General features: G+C 31.7%; 1 protein-coding gene across 5 annotated transcripts; it reads right to left on the bottom strand.

Annotated features, from left to right (window-relative positions):
- Positions 1-818: 818 nt before the first annotated feature.
- On the bottom strand, positions 819-17,770 carry LOC105779203 (uncharacterized). Of its 5 annotated transcripts, none has more exons than XM_012602969.2 (9): positions 17,626-17,770; positions 17,358-17,440; positions 15,521-15,637; positions 6,205-6,274; positions 5,611-5,855; positions 4,992-5,102; positions 4,484-4,535; positions 2,039-2,568; positions 819-1,253 (listed from the first exon to the last, which is right to left on the bottom strand). In XM_012602969.2, exons 3-8 carry the CDS (start codon positions 15,611-15,613, stop codon positions 2,054-2,056), a joined length of 1,086 nt encoding a protein of 361 aa, XP_012458423.1. In that variant the 5' UTR covers positions 15,614-15,637; positions 17,358-17,440; positions 17,626-17,770; the 3' UTR covers positions 819-1,253; positions 2,039-2,053. The 5 variants fall into 5 exon arrangements, with proteins under 5 accessions (XP_012458423.1, XP_012458424.1, XP_012458422.1 ...); XM_012602970.2 differs by having other exon boundaries at positions 17,358-17,467; positions 17,626-17,768; XM_012602968.2 differs by having other exon boundaries at positions 17,358-17,386; positions 17,626-17,764.
- Positions 17,771-22,379: the final 4,609 nt, after the last annotated feature.

The raw sequence follows: 22,379 nt of genomic DNA, 5'->3' as shown, positions 1-22,379 counted from the left end.
GGATATCATACCTGCCTATCCTTCTCTCCACCAAACCTAACAGCTCTCTTATCCGTCATTGGTGTTGCTCCCACATCTGCATGAGATTGAGCAACACCTGTCGTAACACATACTAATTCAATTGTATACAATACACTCGTGGAGAAATAAAACATGTTTACTTTGTTAGATAAAAGGATTGAAAAACTTCTCTTCCTTGCATTTCCTTAGAATTGTTTTATAGGTCTATTTATCTGAAATTTAAAGTTTACGTTATTGCATGTTTGAGTACCATCTCCTTCATCCACTCGTACGTCCATTTTAGGTGTGCATCTGTCTCAATGCAACATGTTTAGAATTGTTCTATAGGACTTGTACATATTGTTCTTCAGAAAACGTTGGTATTAAATCTCAAATTCACCGTATCATGATTTTAGCCTTGGAGATATCAATCCAAAAACTTTGGAAATTCGATGGCAAACCTCATGGTAGTGCTTGTGAAGCCGAAAGATGAACTTTTTCAAACCCTCACAATATCACACTAGCGTAGATAGTTAATCTAGATTGATAGTTCTTTTCTGCATTCAAAGGGATAATTTTTTATTGGATTAAATAATTAATAGGAATATAAATCTTAACCACTTTATTTTCTATTTTCATTACACCTAATTTTATTTTTACTCAAATAATAAGCCCCAAGTATTTAATTTATATCCAAAAAACCTTTTAGTATTTTATTTATACTCAAATAAACTTTTAACATAAATCAGCATTTCATTTGAAAAAAAAGCCTTACTGTCATAAAAACAAATTGGTTTGAGTTCAAAAAAGTATAGATATTATCTAGTAATTTGATCCTTTGTAATTCAAAATAATAAAGGAAGTTGTCACAATTAACCAGCTATCATGCTTACTTTGAAAAAAGAAAAGATATACATAATCAAAGCAAATGACTTATAGACAGGATGGATTAAAAACTAATGGAGGAAAATCCGACCTGATATGTTGAAATTTTGCTTCTTTCTAGGGACCTAAAAGTCAAAACCATGTATTTTCTATTCACAACCAACAGAGGTTGGGATGTTGTTGACCATTAACTTGAAAGCAAGATTGGCCAAAACTATATGGCCAAACCAAGCCTTGGATGCAGTTACTCTTTCCTATACAAAACCAAAAACAGTCAACTCTATAAGAAGATTTCTGAAGTACCGGCAAATTTGTAAATCCAAGTCAAGCTGCTCCTTCGGATTCGAATGGCCATTACATCCACCAATCTTTGCAACAAAAACAAAGAAAAATGTAAAACGATGAGAATTTCTGATCTAGAGAAATAATTAGCAATCTTTGTAAGGCAATATAGAATTGACAGCAGTAAATTCTTCGTATAAAAATTGGAATAACAACTACTACCTTCATGCAAGATAGAACAAAAAAATAGCCTTAATACACAAGGCAAACAACGACAGGTTACAGGCTGATTATACGTCAGCAGCAAAATAAACTCATTATTCATGGGATTCATTTTTGTACTTCACCCCAAAATGGTAGACTATGTGTCCACTTTCTCTCAACATTCATATGTATCAAAATCTATGTTGCTTGGATTCCGGTGTGAGTGCCGGATACAGATATGTGTCCAACATGTATGAGTTCGATTTTCTTTTAAAAGTTTTTCAATGCATTCAAAGGATCATATCTCCATACTCATCTCCGAATATGTGTCCCAACATAAATGTTGAACACAGATACTTCAAGAAAAATGAAAAACAGAGCAACATACACCTACACGTGGACTCAGAAAAATGTCGAAAACAAGACTGCATCCTACATAGGTATATTTAATATTTTTCACACACGAGGAAAATCATAATCTCATACCCTATATACAAGCATGTGTTGAATGCAGGTGCTAGATACATTAAAAGAGGAATTATCTCCATAAGCCTTACTAAATAAATCTCAACACTAAATTGCAGCAACAATGCTCAAGATCTAGGCATAAACCAACTTAATCAAATTATAGGCAAATACTCAACAATTATTAATCATGCAAACTAACCTTCTGCATATGCACTCATTTTGGTATAGATGATTCACGATGTTCTATGAACTTCCAAGAAGACGTCAAAGTATTTGATAATGGCGTTCCGAAATCTAAGATGCGTTTAAGCCATTTAACCCGACAAACAAGTTCCTCCAAATCCAAAATTGCAGCTTCTATTGTATCAGAGTAAGTGGAATTCAAGCAAACGCTTCCATCGGTTTTAATCTTCTTTAACCCACTATCATCATATTTGTCCACCATCCCTGGCACTTGTGTTGAGGCATCTTGAATATGTGGACTTGAAACACCATATGAGCAATTTCTCTTTTTAGGGACATGATCCACAACATCAAGGCCTACGGTTTTCTTTGTAATGTTCGTATGTTTTTCATTCAAAGATTTCTTCACCGATTGCTTTCCTTTATAAGAGCCAGTTGAAATATGAGAAGATAAAGAACCCTTATGCTTGGTTGATGTTTTCTCTGTTGATTGAACATCCTTTTCCCTCTCACTAACAATGCAATCTATCAAGTTTGAGGAGTCCCCTGCAACCACCATTTTCTATGTAAGTGTACAAGATAATTGTGACAGTCCAGACCAACTTAAAAGGTATTATCCTTTTGGTCCATTGGACCTAATGGTTTTGTCTACAAAAGGTGCCTCACAAGTTGAGGTGGTGTGAAGATTTATATCATAAGACCAACTTTAGTACACAACTGATGTGGAACTCATGGCTTCTATCAAGGACCATGACATCCTCCTGCAATCCAATAAAGGCTCGTTGTCCTTAGTGGAAATCACTAGTGCCCTTAAGGTTAACTCTAGTACCAAATGTCACAATCCACACCAACTTGCAAGGTATTGTCCACTTTGACCCATGGATCTAACAATTTTCTCCACAAAAGGCACACATTGATATCGTAAAACCAACTCTAGTAAACAACCTATGTGGGATTCATGGCTCCTTACTAGGACCATGACATCCTCCCAAACTCCAATAAAGGCCCACTATCTTTAGTGACACATCACTATTATCCCCAAAGTTAGCTCTGATACCAAATGTTGCAATTCACACCAACATACAAGGTATTATCCATTTTGATTAATTTAGCCTTACAATTGTCCAAAAGGTGCTTCACTGGTCAAAAATGGTTTGAACACTTATATTTCCATGCCAACACTAGTACACAACTAATGTGGGATTCATGGCTCCTTTCTAAGACCATGATACTAAGAAAAAGTCAACACACAAGGAATAAGAAGATCCAGGAAGCACTACTTTTCCCCCTACAAAAGAAGTCTTAATATACTATGATTTTGATGTGCAATAGAATGACAAAAATGTTGACCAAACAAAAATTAAGAGGTGAGACTAGTGTGTCAACAAGCACAAAGAACTACACTTCGTTATGATGTCATGTATGATGTCGAACATGGATGCATCTAACACATGGTTGAATTTTTTTTAAAATTTCCATGTATTTGCAGGATCCTTAGATGTCATGTCCCCACATCCATATGTTGGGACGAGTGCTAGGCACGAGTTGTTCAAGAAAACTATAGAGTCAAAGCAACCGATGTGAATGATCTATAGGCCAGAGCCTTAACAACTACATAGAGCTTCTTCTATAGTTTGATATAATAACCATACAACCAAGCCAGAGACTAGAAGGGATTTTATGTAAAAGTAATATACTTGAAGTTAAACCAACGAGATTGGACCTAATCAAAACAAAAAGATTAAAAAGAGATCAAAAGTGAAAGATCAATGAGAGCAAGCACCAAACTCATGCAAGGAAATGCAAATGTGCAACAAAAAATATTGATAGAAAACCATTTTTGACCTTTCATGTGTTTTTACTAGGTTTGGAAGTAATCAAAACATTGAAAGAAAGTTTTAATGCAGCCACGGAAGAGTCACGATAGATTAGAAACGAGGGATAACATGTGCAATAAACATGTATTATGTCAAACAAAAAGCTTATAAAAATGACATCATATGATAAACATAAATAAAATCTTTACATTAAAGAATAATTCTAATAACATTTAAATAATTATAACTATATAGTCAGTTACTCCTTTTCTAGATATGCATTCTATTGAAGTTATATGAAATCCTTGAATAGGGTTATCATTTTGATAAATTAGGAACTATTGTTTGTTCATACGTGTGCGCGCGCGCGTGTAATGACTCTTAACAAAATACAATTATATAGAAGGTAACATGTTTAATACATAAAAATATAAATTAGTTTCAAAACTTAGAAGAAATATTCTCTTCTATCAATTGAAAATATATGCCAAGGCAACTTTCAAGTTTGCAATAAGGCTAAGTTAAGCTTGCCATAAGTCTGACACAGATAAATCAGAATGAAAACAGAACATTCTTTTCATGCATACACATCATCATAAGTCAAAGCACTGAGCAGCCAAAACAATGTTTAGATGCACTCTTACCTTGATAAACAGGCTTAACTATTCGAGCACAATAAAGATGATATTTACCCCCCTACAACAACCAGATCGGAAAAAATTGATAAGCATTTAAGGATACAATAACCACTTTCCTGTTAACACATATTGCTTTAGACATAATTGGATAAAGTAGATCCACAGGTGAAGAGACATATTGCACCAAAGAACTGCTTTCTAAATTCCAGATATAAAGAATACCTATTGTCCAAGTTGAAGAAACTTCATAAAAAGAATACCAAAGGTCATGGGTCAAATTACAGTGAAAATTGAGAAGTGCATACAAATCTATAACTTACTAAGTTCTCTAACTCCGTTTTCATTATTTTCTATCATGTCAAACTCAGTTTTTAGATTGTTCTAATATCAATTTGTTATACTTCATTGCATCAACAGATATTGGGTGTCGAACAAAATCAACACAAATACTAAGCCAGGAAATAGCCTAGATTAGATTAGATAAAATGCAAGAGAAAGAGTGTGAGGCAGTAACCTTGGGCAGCTTCCAGCCCTCATCCACAGACCAATCCAGTGATGGACGCAAGTCTTTGCAAGAAACATCATATAAACACCCTTCACCCTTAGGAGGAGGTGGCAACTCAATCTGTGCAAACAAGTGAAACCAAGAACATTAGAACAGAAGCAACCACCAGATGTAATTCTCAATGAGAAAAGTGTTTAAATTGAAAGGAGAGTAACATGCTAAATAAACTGTTCATATGGATAGGCACTTGAGAACACCTACTATAGATAGATGGGATATATAATCACATTATTTCTCAAAAACATTACGAACTAATGCATAAGAAAAATGGTATCTTATAGGAGAATAATATTCAATTGAGATTTAAACCACCTAATACTAACTTCAAAGGATGTTTGGACATGCGACATAAGAGGTGTGGATACTAGGTAGAGTAGAAACGACAAATAGGCATTTAAGAATATATCTCATCCAACTATAATTGTACCACAACTTATATGATAAGGGCCTACAGTTACAGGAAACAAATATAGATGCCTCTTCCAAATGGCTTTTGAAATAAAATGCAAGAACAAGATATATTGAGAACTCCGCTCTATTAGAAAAATCATAGATAAAAAGATATTACCTTAAAATTTTCATCGTCCAACTTTTCAATTATCGTCCCAGTCCAAAAGCAATTATCAGTCCACCAATCTACCAAATCACCCACCTTCCAAGAATCATTGACTATAACAACCGTCTCTGAAATTGTATTGACGTCAGGCATCTGACTTTCATGGTAAACAGAAGGAAAGCAAGGGCGCACCATCAAGTATCGCTTATTATCCTTTGGTTTACGAGACTTTTGATATAACTTTGTCCAACGTATTTCTGTAAATGGAATACATTAACGAAATTTTGAAATTTTATCAAAAGCAACACAATTTAATTTCTCACAATAAGGTTATTTTGTGCAAACTGATATATATATATATGGAACTTTGAATTTTTAGGCAAATTCCTTCTTGAATGTATTGATTTTGTTTTCTTTAAAAAAATCACTTTTGGAGGGAGTTTTGTAATTCATATAGCATGCAAGTGTCTGCCTCCTGATACCTGTTCACTTGACCATTAGGTCAAGGAACAAATATTTTTTTCCCTACTTTTATTATTGACCTCTTATGAAATTATATTGAGTGGAATTCTAAAACAATGGCTTAGCTAGATAGAGAGTACTTACTCTCATCTGGAAAATCAATATATTCCAAGGCATGTCCTAGTTCCTTGTTCCTCAGACCAATTTCCTTTATCTAAAAAAACACAAATATAAACAACAAGCAAATTGTTATCTCATTTGAAAATTAAATAAATACTAAGAATAACTTTAAAAATTTGAAGGAAGAAAACATTCAAACTATAAAGTCTTAATCGACTCAACAACACATTCTTTCTAAAATTACACATAAAAGTTTGATGGCTTAAAATTAACATTTCAAAAAGTTCAATTTCCAGAATATTAATTAACCATTTCTCTTTCAAGTACATATTCATTTCTCAATATGATTATCAATTTTAAGCATATTTTGAAAGCAATCATCACATGGGAGTCTTACATACTAAACAAGAACATACAAAATGTAAAACTACAAACACAAGAAATTATATGAGAATCCAAGGCTTAGATAAATAATAGAAAAAGTGCCACAAAGCAAACATGGGGAAAAGAAGAATAGTTTAAAGAAAAGAAAGGAAAATCGAAGAACATGTGAATCGACTAGAGCAAAATACTTATGATGACATAAATAAGTGACCGAGTTGTGTCTCATTGACCCTTGTAAAGCTCAAGGCAACATTTCAATATGTGCAAGTATAAAGATGAGACTATTTTAAACTTTATAAGTAATCATGCACATTTGTAAGGATGGTATTATTTTCCAATACAATAACACAAGGCATTTAGATCAGAAAATATTAGACTACTTCTAGTAATAGGATTAACCCTATTTAGGTTACTTAAGTACATTATTAGTAATGTGATTTTTTCTTTTTTGACGGTTGAGAGTATAAGATAACCTTGTAGCACTTTTTACTAATTCATCATCTCAATCGAGATTAAAAAGCTATTAAGTTATGCCAAGAGTGAAAAGCGACTAAACATATAGAACATTAGTGGTAATCTTAAATCTTATTGTTTGATTCAATTAGTTTGAATGTAAATTTATTTTATTTGGTTGAGAGGATATAAGATAACCTCATAGCACTTTTTACTAAATGATCCTTAATCACAAATAAGTACTAGAAAAGCTATCAAATTATACAAAGAGTGAAAGGTGACTATGAAAATATGAACAAAATGTAATATTTTCTCAATTTATAATAAAAATATTAAGGGTAAAGTACAGTAGAGGCCACCCAACTAACTTTTTTTTCTTTTTTGATCATCCAACTATGAAAGTTACAAAATAGTTACCAAAATGTTAGTAAATTTCCTTTTCTTTTTTAAATTTTTTTGAACAATCTCATTATAGACTCTGATCATATCTGCTATTTTTGACACAATGCCTAGAACTACCCATAGCCCCTTACCAACCCATAAATAGGAAGATAATGCGCTTCAGCGCACTCGAACCCACGTTCTCCTGCATTGGTAATAAATACCTATGTCAATCGAGCTAAGACTCAATTGATAAGTATTAGTAAATTTCCTTTTTGATCACCCGACTATTCAATTTTGTCATTTTTAGTCACTAGCTAACTAACATAAAAATGAAAACACCCAAAAATTTAAAATCGTTGGGTGATCATTTTATAACTTTTTATAATTGAGTGACTACTAATGTAGTACACCCTAATAATAATTAATTAAAAATTAAGTTGATACAATAAACAAAATGTAATAAATCCATAAAACAATAAACTAATAGACAAAATGTCAAGTTTCCTCAACTTACGATAAAAGAATAATAATAACTCACTTGTCATAATAATTAACTAATTGAAAGTTAACATAATAGACAAAATGCAATAAAACTGAAAAATAAACCAAAAATACATGTTCTATTCGGGAAGAGAATACAATTGAATACGAATGAAAGGATCCTATATGCAGCCAATAAAAGACTTTCATCCATGATGCAAAGCAAGAATGCAATGCAATGACTGGTAATTATGGTGATATTAAAGAGCTTTCACTTTTGGTGGGTGATAATAATCTAATGAATGGGGTGGAGAATGAGAGCAATGCCTCTTTCGAGATGGAAACTATTGAAATAACAATAGAGGATAAAGGAACTGATGTAGATTCAAAGCAGCCAATGGCTGAAGAAAAAATGACAATTGGAAAGCCAAGGTTGACAAGGAAAGAGAGAAAAAAAAAAGAGAACTAGAATAGAATTAGAAGATGAAAAATGAATTTGCTAGAAAGTTTTTTGATATTTGGCCAATGAAGAGAGATTCCAAAACATGGTTAGGGTTAGAAGGTAGTAAAAAATTTAAAAATGAAAAAAATGTATATTAGGTGGAAATTAGAAAGCCACCTAGTTTGACAATGTGGAAAAAAAAAACATCTACATTAGATAAAGGAATGCCATGGCAACATTCTGTTACACACTTAAAGAGTGAGTAAAAAAATCATTTTCCATAACATTGGAGACAAAATTGAGAATTTTTCACTTTTTACGATTAAAACAAAAACACGCTAATAGTTATGTGACTATAGGTAAAGTTTGCCCTAATAATAATGCACAAAATGCACTTATAATAATTAATAAATAAACACAATTGGAACGTTACTTGAGAAAATATATCAAAGAACAAAAAAGTTTGATTCATTTGTTTTTACTATTAAGAGAAAAATGGATCAAAATCATTAAAAATGAGGTCAGTTTGTCACAAATTTTAGATTATGAATGTAATGTAAGATTTTACACCTCATTAGATCTAGTCACCTAATCCTTCAACTTTGAGTTGATTATCATTGCAAGAAACTTGCAAACAATTGTTAGCTTGTTTATAAAATACCATTGAACAACCAACTACATGGCTTAAAACATCTTAATAAAATACAAGCTTTACTTTACCTTATCATGCACTATTTAAGGCCACTTCTTCAATGAACTTCATACTAAAATGTTGTTTTTCTAATTTCAACTGTGTCATTTAGTCTTCATGTATCTTTCTCCCCCATCTCTTTGCAAAAAACCTTACACTACATCCTATGGTAACACTTAATCTTTTTTCCCCAAAGATGCATCTCCTACCATCATTACATCCTAGCTCAAAATTTAAACAAATAATGTCAAATGTCGCATTCCAAAAGAGCAATGTCATACCCTACACCCAAATCTTCATGTTCCTTATGATTGGTAGCCCGATCAACTTCACCGCCAATGTCGTTTCTTCTTTTTTAACTTTTCACTCTTTTATCACCCTAGTTTCAATTTCCTTAGATTTAACTCTCCAACTCTAAAATTTGCACTTGCTAATGCACACGTACTTTTCTTTTCTTTTTTTTCATGCACTTGTTTTCCAAACATGTTGCAAATTTTATTATCATAATATTGCGGAGTTTTATATTTGCTCATGTTATCTAATTAACAATTGATTTCTTTTCTCCTTTTTTGGTTGGAATTTGGTTGAAGTACTAAAATACTTTTTATCATATTTAATTGGTCACACAAGAATTTTATTTTATCGGGATATTATATGTCAATCTTATTTTTATAATATTTATTTTAAGTATTTAAAGCTAAGGTTAAAATAAAACTTTATTTGCAAGAAAGCATATTAAGTTTACTTGCAAGAAAGAAAATCTATATAAACAAGTTGTAGGCTTTCGAACCACTATTTTCTTTGAATTAATAGAAAAACTAGAGGTGTTCTATAACCCTAAGTTCTCTAAAGTTTCATCTTTCTTACTAAATTGTTCAACCCTAATTCTTTCTGTTTTATTGTTTTCTCACCTAAACCACATCACTTTTGGTTATCAGAACCTAAGTTTATATTACGGTGTGCTTTTAAGTCGTGGTTGGATGCATAAAAGTTTGAGGAGGAAATCAAGATTTAAAAAAAAAACAATTGGTTGCACCACGAAGAGCGATTGAAGATTTATGGCGTGCAGTTATGCTTAGCTACAGTAGGAACAAAAGGGAACCTTAATGGAGATTTCAAGTGCTAACCACCAGTTGGTCATACCAAAAGGTAGTCTCGTTGATAAATCTAATTTTGGTGAGGAACAAAGCCTTATTTATGTTGGACAGCAAACCTTGTGGTACAAGGAGGAATGGAGAGATTAGAGCCTGTCCTTGAATTAAACGAGGGTGGGATCAATGTTGAAGTTGTTAACTTATAGAAAGATGCATGTTGAAAAGTAAGATGATAATATGTTGGAACCTATCTATGATGAATATCATTAGGAAAGTGAAACAATTGATATGCATCCAGTTTAGAGTCTTTGGTTGTTCATACAATGATAGACACACCTTCAAAAGAAGGGGAGGATTGGAGGCAAGTTGAAAATCTCTAAGATATCTTAAGGGACACAATGTCGAGTGATGGTTCTAAAGTAAAAAGAGTTAATTCGATTTCAACATTGAAACAGATTTTGAAGGGAAAGAATTCAAATATTGAACTAAAAAAAAGTAAGAATGCTTGACGAAAGAGTCTTGGCCAAAGAGGCATATGAGGACTTTCAATTAATAATTTTGCATGACCGTCTCCCTAGACATTCAAACTTGCTTCTTATTTTGATGAGCACACCCATCAATGCTGATATGTTTTCTAAACCTCCAAAAGTTGCTCCAACTATTCACATCTCTTGGCTAACTTTTCCAATGGCAAAGATATTTTTGGAGTGTGTTGCAAAAGCTCATTGTAGTATTGAATCTGAGTTTGACAATTTGAAAGGCAATCCACAAAGTAGAAGTTGGATTCCAAGAAAGATAACCGAGTTGCACTTACTGAGTGTAATAGAATTGATTTTGAACATACGAAGCACATTGCATCTACAAGACATTCACTTGAAGCATGGTTAGGTTCTCATATTGATTTAGGTATGGTGGAGGTTAAAATTAAACATATTTGCTTTTATGGAGCTACTCTTGTTTCCTGAAAGGTTGGGATGACACTTCTAAGCTCCTTGAAAAGATTAATGCTCATGGGTTGCGATGACACTTCTGAGCTCTTTGATAAAATTAATGCAAAAATCTTTCACGAGAATCTTAGCAAGTTTTCTTTTTCCTCTACGTGGTTTTATGCTAACCACTAATCAATAAGGATTATTTGATTCTAAGTAACAGCACAATAAATGATGTTGAAAATTTAAATGATATGCAACTTCCTAAGGCTAAAACAAAGACCATTAAAGATGTGATTTATGTTAAAGAAGCTTGGTTTAAGTGGGTTATAGATATAAGAGATTTTTGCAGAAAAAAATAACAAAACAACTAGTGAAAGTTCTTAGACAGTGGAAGAAGAGTTGCAAAGATCTGAATGAGAAAGTTACGTTGAGGTAGTGAAATTTTTTCACCAAAGTGAAGTTTTCTAAGCCAAAGAGAATACAAGCTTTTATTTTTATTATAATATTTTATTATATCAATTTTATTTTATAATATTTATTTTAGATATATCATAAATGACTAAGGTTATTAGTTATTTTTGGGTTTAAACTAAAGGTTAGAATAAAACTTTACTTGCAAGAAAGAAAGTCTAAGTAAATAAGTTATAGATTTTGGATGTTTAAAATTAGTAAAAGAAAATAAAGGAATTTACACAACCTTTGTTTGGTTAAACACTTGGAAAAGAAATGAAATAACTTTAAGATTTTTCCGATTATAACCTTTACCTAAACTAATTTATGTAAAAGCTTAAAAGGATAAGAAAGACATTTTACAAAGAACTTCTAAGGTGAGCTTTTAAAAAAGCTTTCAATCACCTCCAACTAACACCACATTACCTAACCAAACAATCTTTTACAACTTCTAGGTTTTGTGTAACTATACAATTACGCAATTTTGTAATATTTTAGGTAATTATGCAAAACACTACCCAATAACATAAACTATTACAACATTCGTAATGTTTTGTATAATTACAACATAAAACATTATCCAATTATATAAATTATTACAAATCTTGTAATTTTTATTTAACTCAATTACACAAAAATTATTCAACTACACAAACTATTAAAAATTTTGTATTGTTTTGTGTAACATTAGAATTAATGGAAAACTCATTAAGAAACACTTACTAAAATTTTACCATTTTACATTTTAAAATAGATTTTACTTTCCTTTTCCAAAAATTGAGGTAAATAAAAATCAATGTTTCAAGGAAAGCAAGAGATACTCAACTTCCTTTTATTTCTCTTGCTTAATAAAAATTAATAAAATTATCAAAAATGACAAAGGTTCTCTTTTTTAATTTTCTTTCTCTTCATTTACTCCAATCCAATCATTGCATTTTAGTACCCAAACAAACCATTATCTTCTAATTTGTATCCAAACACTAATTTCAAACAAAACATTGCCTTCTGTTACAACCAACTCTCTTTGATTTTTTTTTTTGTCAACATAACAAATAACATGGCATGATGATGTGGCCCAAAGTTAAGGGGAAAAACTCTTCTTTTTTCAAAAATAATCACTTCCCTTTTTTTTCTATTCTTCCATTCTCTATCCTCCTAAAACTCGCTCTTGGTCCCTTCACCTAGATTCAATCCAAACATTATATCAAGCCAATACAGGCCATTATCCATGTGGAAATCTGAGATTATTTTAAAAGGTTCTTAGCATTTAATAGGCTAAATTGAAGGTACTTGATAGATTGCATTATAAGAGACTATGTATGGCTAATCAACACTTAAGAGAGATTTTAGGTTGAATTATAGCTTACTTTTTGTGTATAGAAGGCTGATTATTCATGATGTAAAATTCAAAATATAGAGAACTTCTATTTCTTCATTCTAATTCCTCTTAGAATTCTACATGAATTCTTCATAATATTTCTACCAAGGTATAAATGCCATTTGGGTTTTTTTTTTTTTTGTTCAGATCTCAACCACATTCGGCCTTTGTTTATCTATCTAAAACAATGGCATGATTCAAACCCTCATGGCATAAGAATCAAGCCATATTTCAAAAACCATGTCTTGTTAAGAAGCTTTGAGTACTGGCGGATCAAAGGGTTGAATCATGCTCATTACTTGTCACAAACCGAATGGCCAAAACTATCCACAATGGACCAAGTTAGTAATGATGTTTATCTCGGGCAAAGGTAAAGATGATTACCTCACTATTGTTGTCATCCCCCCAAAGATAAAATTATCAACGTTTCAAAATTTAGAGATCAAAAAATAATATAGTTATATCCTAATTGATCAACATCATGGATATTGAGATTGGGCACATTTTTCTTTTTTACAATACTACCTACAATTTGGACAACTGCTAAGAAAACATATTCTGACAATGAAACTTAATGCAAGAGCTTTTATTTTTATTATAATATTTTATTATCAGTTTTATTTGAAAATATTTTATTGTAAGTATTAGATATATTATAGACGTTTAAGGTTATTAGCTATCTTTAGGTTTTAAACCTATGGCTAGAATAAAACTTTATTTGCAAGAAAGGATAGTAACTTTACTTGCAAGGAAGAACTAAAGGTTTTTTATAACCCTAATTTTTCTAGAGCTTCATCTCTTTCCCTATTCGCCTTAATTCTTTAAGTGCTATTAATTTCTCACCTAAACCACATCAAAAATACTACCTAGTTGTTTAATATTAAAGCTACCCTTCATGATTTATAAGGTGAGTTAAATGTAACTCAATATTATAACACTCTTTAACCATAATTAGTAAAAATTAGATATGCTTGAGAAAACCATAGAGAAGGAATCTTTAAGTCCCTAGTAGGATTGGACAAGTCACTTGGTAAAGTAAGGGGGAGAATTTTGAGAACCAAGCTCCTTCCATCCTTCCAAGAGACTTTTTGAAGTCAAAGGGAGGAGAGTAGAAAAAAGCTCACGCTAAGGACTATGGTATCAACTATGCCTAAGAGTTCGACCCTTCCTACTTGAGGAATCAATTTAGTCTATGATGCAAAGCAAAAGAAAATATGCCTTGATGTGACCATTGTCGCAAACTCGAACATACTAGAAAAAAAAGGATAAGTGTCACGGTTCACACATGAGCAAGGCACCCAAAGGTGCAAGGCAAGCCACCCAAGTAGACGAAGACCCCTCCAGGTGCAAACAAAGGCCGCAAAAGACCTAGGGAGGCTCTTTTCAGTGTTATAGGCCCAAAACAATGCACTTTCGAAAAGAAGAATCTAGAGGCTCTCAAAATATGCCAACTAACTATATAACATGTAAGAAGCCTCGAGGGAGTCTGAAATTTAGAGTTAAAGACCGAAACCCTGTGAAACCAAGTAAAATGTTCCGAAAGTTCTAGAAGAGCTAGCCTTATATAAAATTGTATAGACTTGTGTAGAACATTCTAGAGACACAATATTGATCATAGGATCAAAGGAGCTGACCTATATAGAGGAAACACCCCTCTTCATTTGTACATAGCTTAGCATTTGAACAATAAAGCTTCTAGCATTCTCCCGAATCCCTTACCTCCTCTTAAGTGCTCTCTTGTTGTAAAACCCAATCTTAAGGCTGCACTTTACAAATTTGATAGCCTAAATTGAAGGGATTTGATAGATTAAATAATAGGTGAAAGAGAGATTTTAGGTGGAATTTTCTTAATTTTCGTATATAAAAGGCTACTTATTCATGCAATTAAATTTAGAATATAGTGAACTTTTATTTCTTCATTCTAATTCCTATAAGCCATGTAAAAAGTTATTTGTATAAAATCAAAGGATAAAAGCTTTTCCGAAAATCGATTAAACAAGGCAATATAATACAAAACATGAAAAAATAAAAAATAATTAAAATCTAAAACATAACATGATGCAAAAGTTAATACATCACAGACACCTTGTTTTCCTTTAAAATGCTCCATTTTATTTACCCAAACTCAAGGAAAGCAAAAAAAAAATGAAAATGTCTTTTTTACTTTTCATCTTCTATATATATTTTTTTAAAAAAGGTTTTAATTGTAAAAATTATGATAATAAATCATTTTGTTTCTTTTCTACAGTTTAGTCAAACAAATATTGTTAGAATTACTTTATCTTCCTTTCATTTATTAATTTTAAACATCCACATAATATAATATGTAATCATTACCTTCCATTAATCTTCCTTTTTTACTTTCCGTTTATTTCCTTTCCTTTCCTAATGTTAATACATAATATAAACCACGATTATGACATGAAAAAAAATAACATGAATGCGTCATGAACATGATTACCAAGTCTAAAATCCATTAAGACTCATAAAGCTCCTATCAAGCATAACCATTCTTTTTTATCATCTTCGAAGAATTTGTTGCATCTTAGTTCAAAATTCAATGTTTCAAAGCTATTTTCCTCAAACCAACATGCAATGACACATAAATTTTTAAGAATAAAAAACACATGTTTATATTGCATAATAATATACCTTGCACCTAAACCATGCACCACGATACCCTTGCAAAAAAGATCTCGTCTCGACTAGTTGACCAACTTTAAATGGAAGGTTATGGAGATCCATTGCAGCAATTTCAAGAGCATGAAGCTACACAACAAATACTTCAACAATTAGTGGGAACTTCCATAGATATATCTATAACTTTTTGAACAAGAAAGGTGATATAAGCTTTCCATAATAACAAGTCTATGAAAGAGACCACTAGGAATAATATAGCAAGAAAAGATTGAAATCCTTTCAGATTGGGAATAAACTAAATATTTACCAATATACTTAGGTGGTTGGCCGAAATGTACCACTAATTTTCAATTGATACAATTTAAACCTATACTTCTAATTTGGAGAAAATTTGAAGAACAAATTTTGTTGACCTATATATATGATGCTTTGTGTATTTAAAATGTTAAAATTTTATCATTTTCTCAAATAAGCATGATAAAAAAATTAAACACAATTTGAGTATATAAAATGTCAAGATCATTTGTTCTTACCACTCACTCCCAAATAAAATTCTCTCTTAATTAGTTTGTTGATTAAGTTTAGATGAAGTCATCTCTAATTAGTTTGTTGTTTATGTTTAGATGAAGCTAAAACCAAGGTTTTCAAAACAGAACTGATGGTCAAACCACCGATTTTCAGTCTGATCAATTCAACCAGTCCGACCACCAATCCAATCAGTTTACTATTTAATAATACAAAATAATTATTATTAAAAAACACTTAAAAATAAAACAAGAAATAAATTTTGGACCAGACTTTTAAAGTTCTAATTTATAAATCATCCCATCTATTTTAGGCCCATAACCAAAATAAAATAAGAAAACCTAAAAAATCTTATCATCATTAACTCCCACTTTCAATTTCTCATTTGTCCGCTGTCGCCTAGCCTCCTCCCATCTTTTATACTCTCATTTTTCAACAGGAACAACAAAAGAAGTTGATGGTTAAAGGCGGCTAAGAACAAAATCAAATGTAGAGGTTGAAGGCCGAATGGAGGAAGATTGGATGGAGGCTGAGAGAGCCAAAGAGGACGAATGGATGAGTGAAGAGAGTGGTGATTACCTAGGTGGGGATGGGTCTAGGGTTAATAGGTTTCTTTAATTATTTATTTCATTTATTTTTAATTTTCTTTTTATCTACTTGGGGTTGAATTCTTTGAAAGAACTAGGGTTTTGTATTGTTGGGCCAATTGAACCATTGTTCCAATTTGACCCAACCTCAAGGAGCCCAAAATTTCCAAAGACTGGTCCGATTGGGTTTTTTTACCAATTTTCCGATTTACAACCCCGATTTTGCTTGATTCTTGAATTGTCAATTGTATAACACCCCACACCCAACTCAATCGTTGAATTCAATAGGTGAGATGCCACATTCATTTTGAGCCTATTTTTTGCTATTGTCTAGACCGATTACCCAATCGGGTTCACGATTCAACCGGCCGATTCAATTTTCAAAACCTTAGCTAAAACCCATATAAAATTCTCTCTCTATGTTTAGATAAGCTAAAACCCAAATTTTTCTTTGGCTAAAATAAAAAATTTAAAAGAAAATTCACTTCTCCAAGTAAACTCCTATGTTTTTTTTATTGTAACTAAATGATTATAAATTTATTGCCCATATGCAAGCTCTTGTGGCTTAACAATTTCTTTCATTTTTTTTTCTATAAATCAAGTAACATCAGCTTTCATATTGACAAAAGAATCCAATAAACAACAATAACAAAAGTTAGCCTTTTGCTGAAGAACTTAGGTACAAATTGAAGGTAAAGGGAAATTTGATTATAATGAAAACACAATAGATTTCTTACCCGTACTTGGCAATTTGGGGTACAGTACCCTGTCGACACGGGACGGGTCAGATAAAAACACAGCGTACGGAGGTAGATGAGAACTGAGATGAGAAGAGAAGGAAAAGAAACTGATTTGCAGGGACAAGAGAGAGAAGAGATGGACGATGGTAGGAGGAAAATGATTATAGAAGAAAGGAAAAAGACTTTCCAAATAAATGCACAAAAAATCGTAAAGCTAACACAAAACACTCGAGAAAATCGTTAAGTTTAAGGTTTGAAAATTTACCTTGATTAATTTCCTGGCCTCTGGTTTGCTCCTTCGGAAACTTGCAAGTGACGGCTTGGGTTAGGGACAGGAGAAGGAAGAGGGAGAGGATTGTTTGGTTTTTATTTGGGAAAACATTTCAGATTTTGAATTTAAGTAATCCCTAAATCACTTTGGCTAGTTTTATATAATTAATAGAAAGCATTCACTTACTAAAATTAAGTAATTTTACATTATTTTATAAGTTTTTAGTCTATCAATATTTTAATAATTCAACCGACGTATTTTGTACTTTATTTATATAAATTATGCATGTTAAATTTAGTATAAATTAATAAATTAAAATTTTAACTATTCATTTTATGTAAAAAAACTTTCAATAGTTAAATATATATTAATATAAATAATATTTTATATCAACATGACAAATATATCGATCGGTTTAAATTTTTAAATGCGTGAAAAGTACAAATATATTAATAAATACAATAATTGGATTGTTAAAATATCAATAATATAAAAATTACGAATAGTGTAAAATCACTTAAATTTTACACCTAGTATAAATAGATCTATCATCTTTAAATTATACTATGTTATTTATTTTACCCAAAATGTTACTACTATTAATAAAAATTCCACAAATCACATCTTGCCACGTAGATTTTTTTTTGCAAAATATTTTTAAAATTTTAATATATAGCAATATTTGTCGAGACCTAATTTTTTAAATGTTTTGATATAATAAAGTCGAATTTGCAATTAATTGATAAAAAGCTCTTGACATTATTTTTAAACCATTTAGTAACTTAAATAACAAAATTCCTCTGAAAAACCTTGATTTAAAACAAATTTTACAATTTTGGGAGACTTCTACCAATAAATGGTCACACAAGTATTGATAGAACCAAGTCACTGACCATCCCAATAATCCTTCTAGACTTCTATTGATACTTAGGAACCCATCTATCGATACAACTTTGGTTGAGTTCTACAATAGAAGTAATTTAGAGAACATTTCAAGCCAAAAATCACACTTTTAATGATACTTAGGGGGACTTCTACCAATACAACAAAATCAATGAGCAATTACCAATATAACTATCGGTATAAGTCTGAACCTTTAAAACCCTCAAACTTTTACCAATACTCATGGCTCCAACAGTCATAATTTTCATGACTTCTACCGTCACAAGTCTACTTATATCGATACAAGTGGTCTATAATGTGCATTTAATGATTGAATTAATTGCAGTAACGACTCTAATTTACTTTTAACGTCTCCAAAAGGCTCCAAGATCATTAGAAAACATAAATACAAGTCAATAGTTCCACATTGAAGACAAGAAATAAGTGATGTCAGCATGGGAATGAAATATATTTTTTAGAGATATCTCTGCTCTTGAGAACATCTTTACCCGAACTTATCAAGACTTGTTTTGCGGCATTCATCATTGTTTTTATACCTTTGGTTCTTGTTTCCATATAAAAACGAGTCAGGGTCTTTTTCATCTAACTCTTAGTTCACGAGTTTATCAAATAAAAAATGGGTCACACTCGGTCATAATGTTGGTTCTTTTCTCATATAAACTTTTAGGTCGGAGTCCAATATTGTTATCTATCCTTTTCAATTATCATCAGTATTTTCTTGTCTTTCTTTTATTTTCATTACCTGTTAGAAATGATCAGGCATACAAGTGGTCTTGTAATTCTCCTAACAAATATTAGCTCATACTATTTGGTATCAGAGCTGATATTCCAATCAAGTATCATATTTTTTCTTGGTATTATTGTCAAAAAGAGAAAAGGAAAAAATCATGAAAAAATAAAGAAATGAATAGATGAGTTGAGATTCTAAAAAATAGTCTGGAAACTAATCAAAAAATTCAATAAATTAGTGTTTTTAAAGTTTTCTTTCACATTTTGGTAAGATTTGGTGAGAGCAAAAAACTTGTGTCAAATTTTCCAGTTTATTCGAATTATCCAAATTACATTTCATTCATTATTTTGAGTATTTTAAGTTTATTTTTGTCAAGATAGTATAAGGTTTTTGCGTATTTTTATCTCTCGTTCAAATTTGGTTTATTTGAGTCATTTGTACCCATTCTCACCATTTTGCTTCTATTTCTTCATTGGCCACAGCCTATCAACGCTTATAAGATTACGGTTTTGTTAAGTTCTTTCCAATCAATTCTTAAGGAGCTTAAGAGATTTAAGAGGTAAAAGGCAAGAGTGGTGAGCGCTTAGAACGAGTAAAAGCCAAGATTGAGTGCAAACATGAGAGGAGTGATTCAACTAATCGAGAAAAATTATGAGGGAGGGAAGCATGAGGTTTAATTTCATTTATTATTTTTTTCTTGTTTTATAGCAATTATGTCATAAAACGAGCGTGAAGAAAGAAAAGAAGGCGTACCAAATTTGTAAACACAATCTTTGATACACAAAATTCAGAGGTTGTTGGATGAAAAGCTTGAAACAATCAACGAAAGGTTGGAACATGTTGAGGCAAGAACTCGACGGGGAAGATCACTAAAAACCCCAAGCGTTCGAGAAGGCGAAGCATCTAATAGATCTGATAACAATGGATACTATGGCAACGAAGATGAAGGAAATGAGAGAAATTTCGTGGTTAGCACAAGGCAAAATGAAAGAATGCCTAAAGAAAGGCCAAGACAGGAACATGTTGATGACAATCCTGGTAGCATCAAGTTAAAAATCCCTTATTTCCAATGAAGAAACAATCTAGAGGCATACCTTGAGTAGGAAAAGAAGATCGAACTAGTGTTCGATTATCACAATTACTCCGAATTAAAAAAGGTAAAATCAGTCGCCATTGAGTTTACCAATTACGCTATAATTTGGTGGGACCAACTATGTAACACCCCAAACCCAGCCTAAACGTTATGGCTATATCTGGCAATGTCACACGATAGTGTTTTTGAAACCTCGTTGTTACGATGAAAATATTTCATGTTATTATATTTAGTAAATCTTTGTTAGAACTTAAGAAGTCGTCTTTATTCATTTAAAACATTTGTTTTGAAACATCCCTCGTTGTGGAAGCTTTAATAAAACAGTCTAAGTGATCATGCGTTTAGAAAATACTTTAACTTTTTGAAAATCGAATTTCCTACGACCAACAGGTATAAATCCATAAAGTAAAATAAATAAATAAAAACCCAATTTTAAAACCAAAGTCTCAGAGGGTCCTTAAATTACAACCCAAATAATCAATAATAACCAAATCATAAATCGTAAATTGAAAACCATGAAGTCTAAAAATTACTATAGTCACTACTGAGTCCTCCGTCGCACCGATCTGTCTAAGTTTGGGGATTACCTGTGCACATTAAACAAAAAGGGTGAGTTTACGTAAACTCGATGTATAATCCCACAGAAACAAACAAACTATCAATATTCACAGTGCACAGTTGAGCAGCCTTGGGCCTAATCCCTTTTCAATATCAGTGGCAGTTTGGGCCTTAGCCCATCTCAATCCAGTAGAGCCTTAGCCTATTGCAATATCAGTAGCAGTAACAGTTATGCAGTAGCAAAATCCTATCCAACCAGCCTCTACACACCATCTCCATCCAACCTTACACACCATGTGGGGATATAATCAACCCATCCATCCCTACACTCTAAGTAGTACGGAATGCGACACAAAACAATAGTTTGCAGCTGAGTTGCCAATAAATTAGGCTTAAAGCCTTTCAGTACACTTCCTCCGAATAACAACCCCCAACCCAATGCAATGCAACATACCATGGATGATATGCTATTATGCAATTTCAGTACATATATTCAGTTCAGATATTAACATGCTCAGTACAGATATCATTCAGTCAATTTCACACATTAGGGGTCTAAGTAGCGCTTACCAACATTACAGTAGGTTCACAGTCGACTTGGGCGACCCGTGCAACCTTAGAAACATTTCAGTAAAAATGGGCCCACACGTCCGTATGTGTCTGTGTGGCTCACTCGGCCCAAATTGTCCTTGGCCGTGTGATCCATTTTTAATGTAACCAATGCTAGCTAAATATTCATATATGTTTTCACTATTTACTTATATGTTCATTCAAAGTTGTCTACTTGAGTCATTGTCACTAAATTATTTATATCTTGAGCTACAGAATTCCAAATTAAGATCCGCTCGATGTTTTCGAAACTAGACTCAAATACCTTTCTACCATAAAATTTTCAAAATTTATAGCTTATCAAATAAGTACAGTAAAATCTTCAAAGTTATCCCTATTCTGCTGTTTGATAGTTTCAACCTTTCCTTACTAAAAATTATTTATCTCTTAGTACGAAATTTGGATGATGTTTCCGTTCATTTATCTTGAAAATAGACTCGTCAAGGATTTAAATAAATAAATTTAAGCCCTAATTATTTTTTAAAATTTTTTATGATTTTCTAAAGACGAAATAGGGAACCCAAAATCATTCTAACCTTATCTCACAAACTTTATTAGATCTCATAATTTACAATTCCATTGCTTACACTGTTTCTTCCATGAAAAACTAGACTTAATAAAATTTAATTTCATATTTTATTCAACCTCTAACTCAATTTCCACTATTTTTGATGATTTTTCAAAGTTAGACTACTTCTGCTGTCTAAAACTATTTTAGTGCAAAATGTTGATTTCCAAGTTTATAACACACTTATTTCCTTTCTCTACAAATTTTTTCACATCATTTTCTCTTATTTATCTTATTACTCGACAACAAGCAATTTTGGCTTTTCACAAATCTTGTTTTTTACATTT

Source organism: Gossypium raimondii, chromosome 4 (genome assembly GCF_025698545.1).
Source record: "Gossypium raimondii isolate GPD5lz chromosome 4, ASM2569854v1, whole genome shotgun sequence".
Lineage (NCBI taxonomy): Eukaryota > Viridiplantae > Streptophyta > Magnoliopsida > Malvales > Malvaceae > Gossypium > Gossypium raimondii.
Note: the sequence above shows the minus strand (reverse complement) of the source record. Positions and strands in the feature narration are given on the sequence as shown.

Coding starts and splice junctions, on each gene's coding strand:
- LOC105779203 (XM_012602969.2), bottom strand. CDS start 15,613: ATGGATCTCCATAACCTTCCATTTAAAGTTGGTCAACTAGTCGAGACG. Junction 4,536..4,991: donor AGGGCTGGAAGCTGCCCAAG/GTTACTGCCTCA, acceptor TGGTTGTTGTAG/GGGGGTAAATATCATCTTTA. Junction 2,569..4,483: donor AGTTAAGCCTGTTTATCAAG/GTAAGAGTGCAT, acceptor TGGTGGTTGCAG/GGGACTCCTCAAACTTGATA.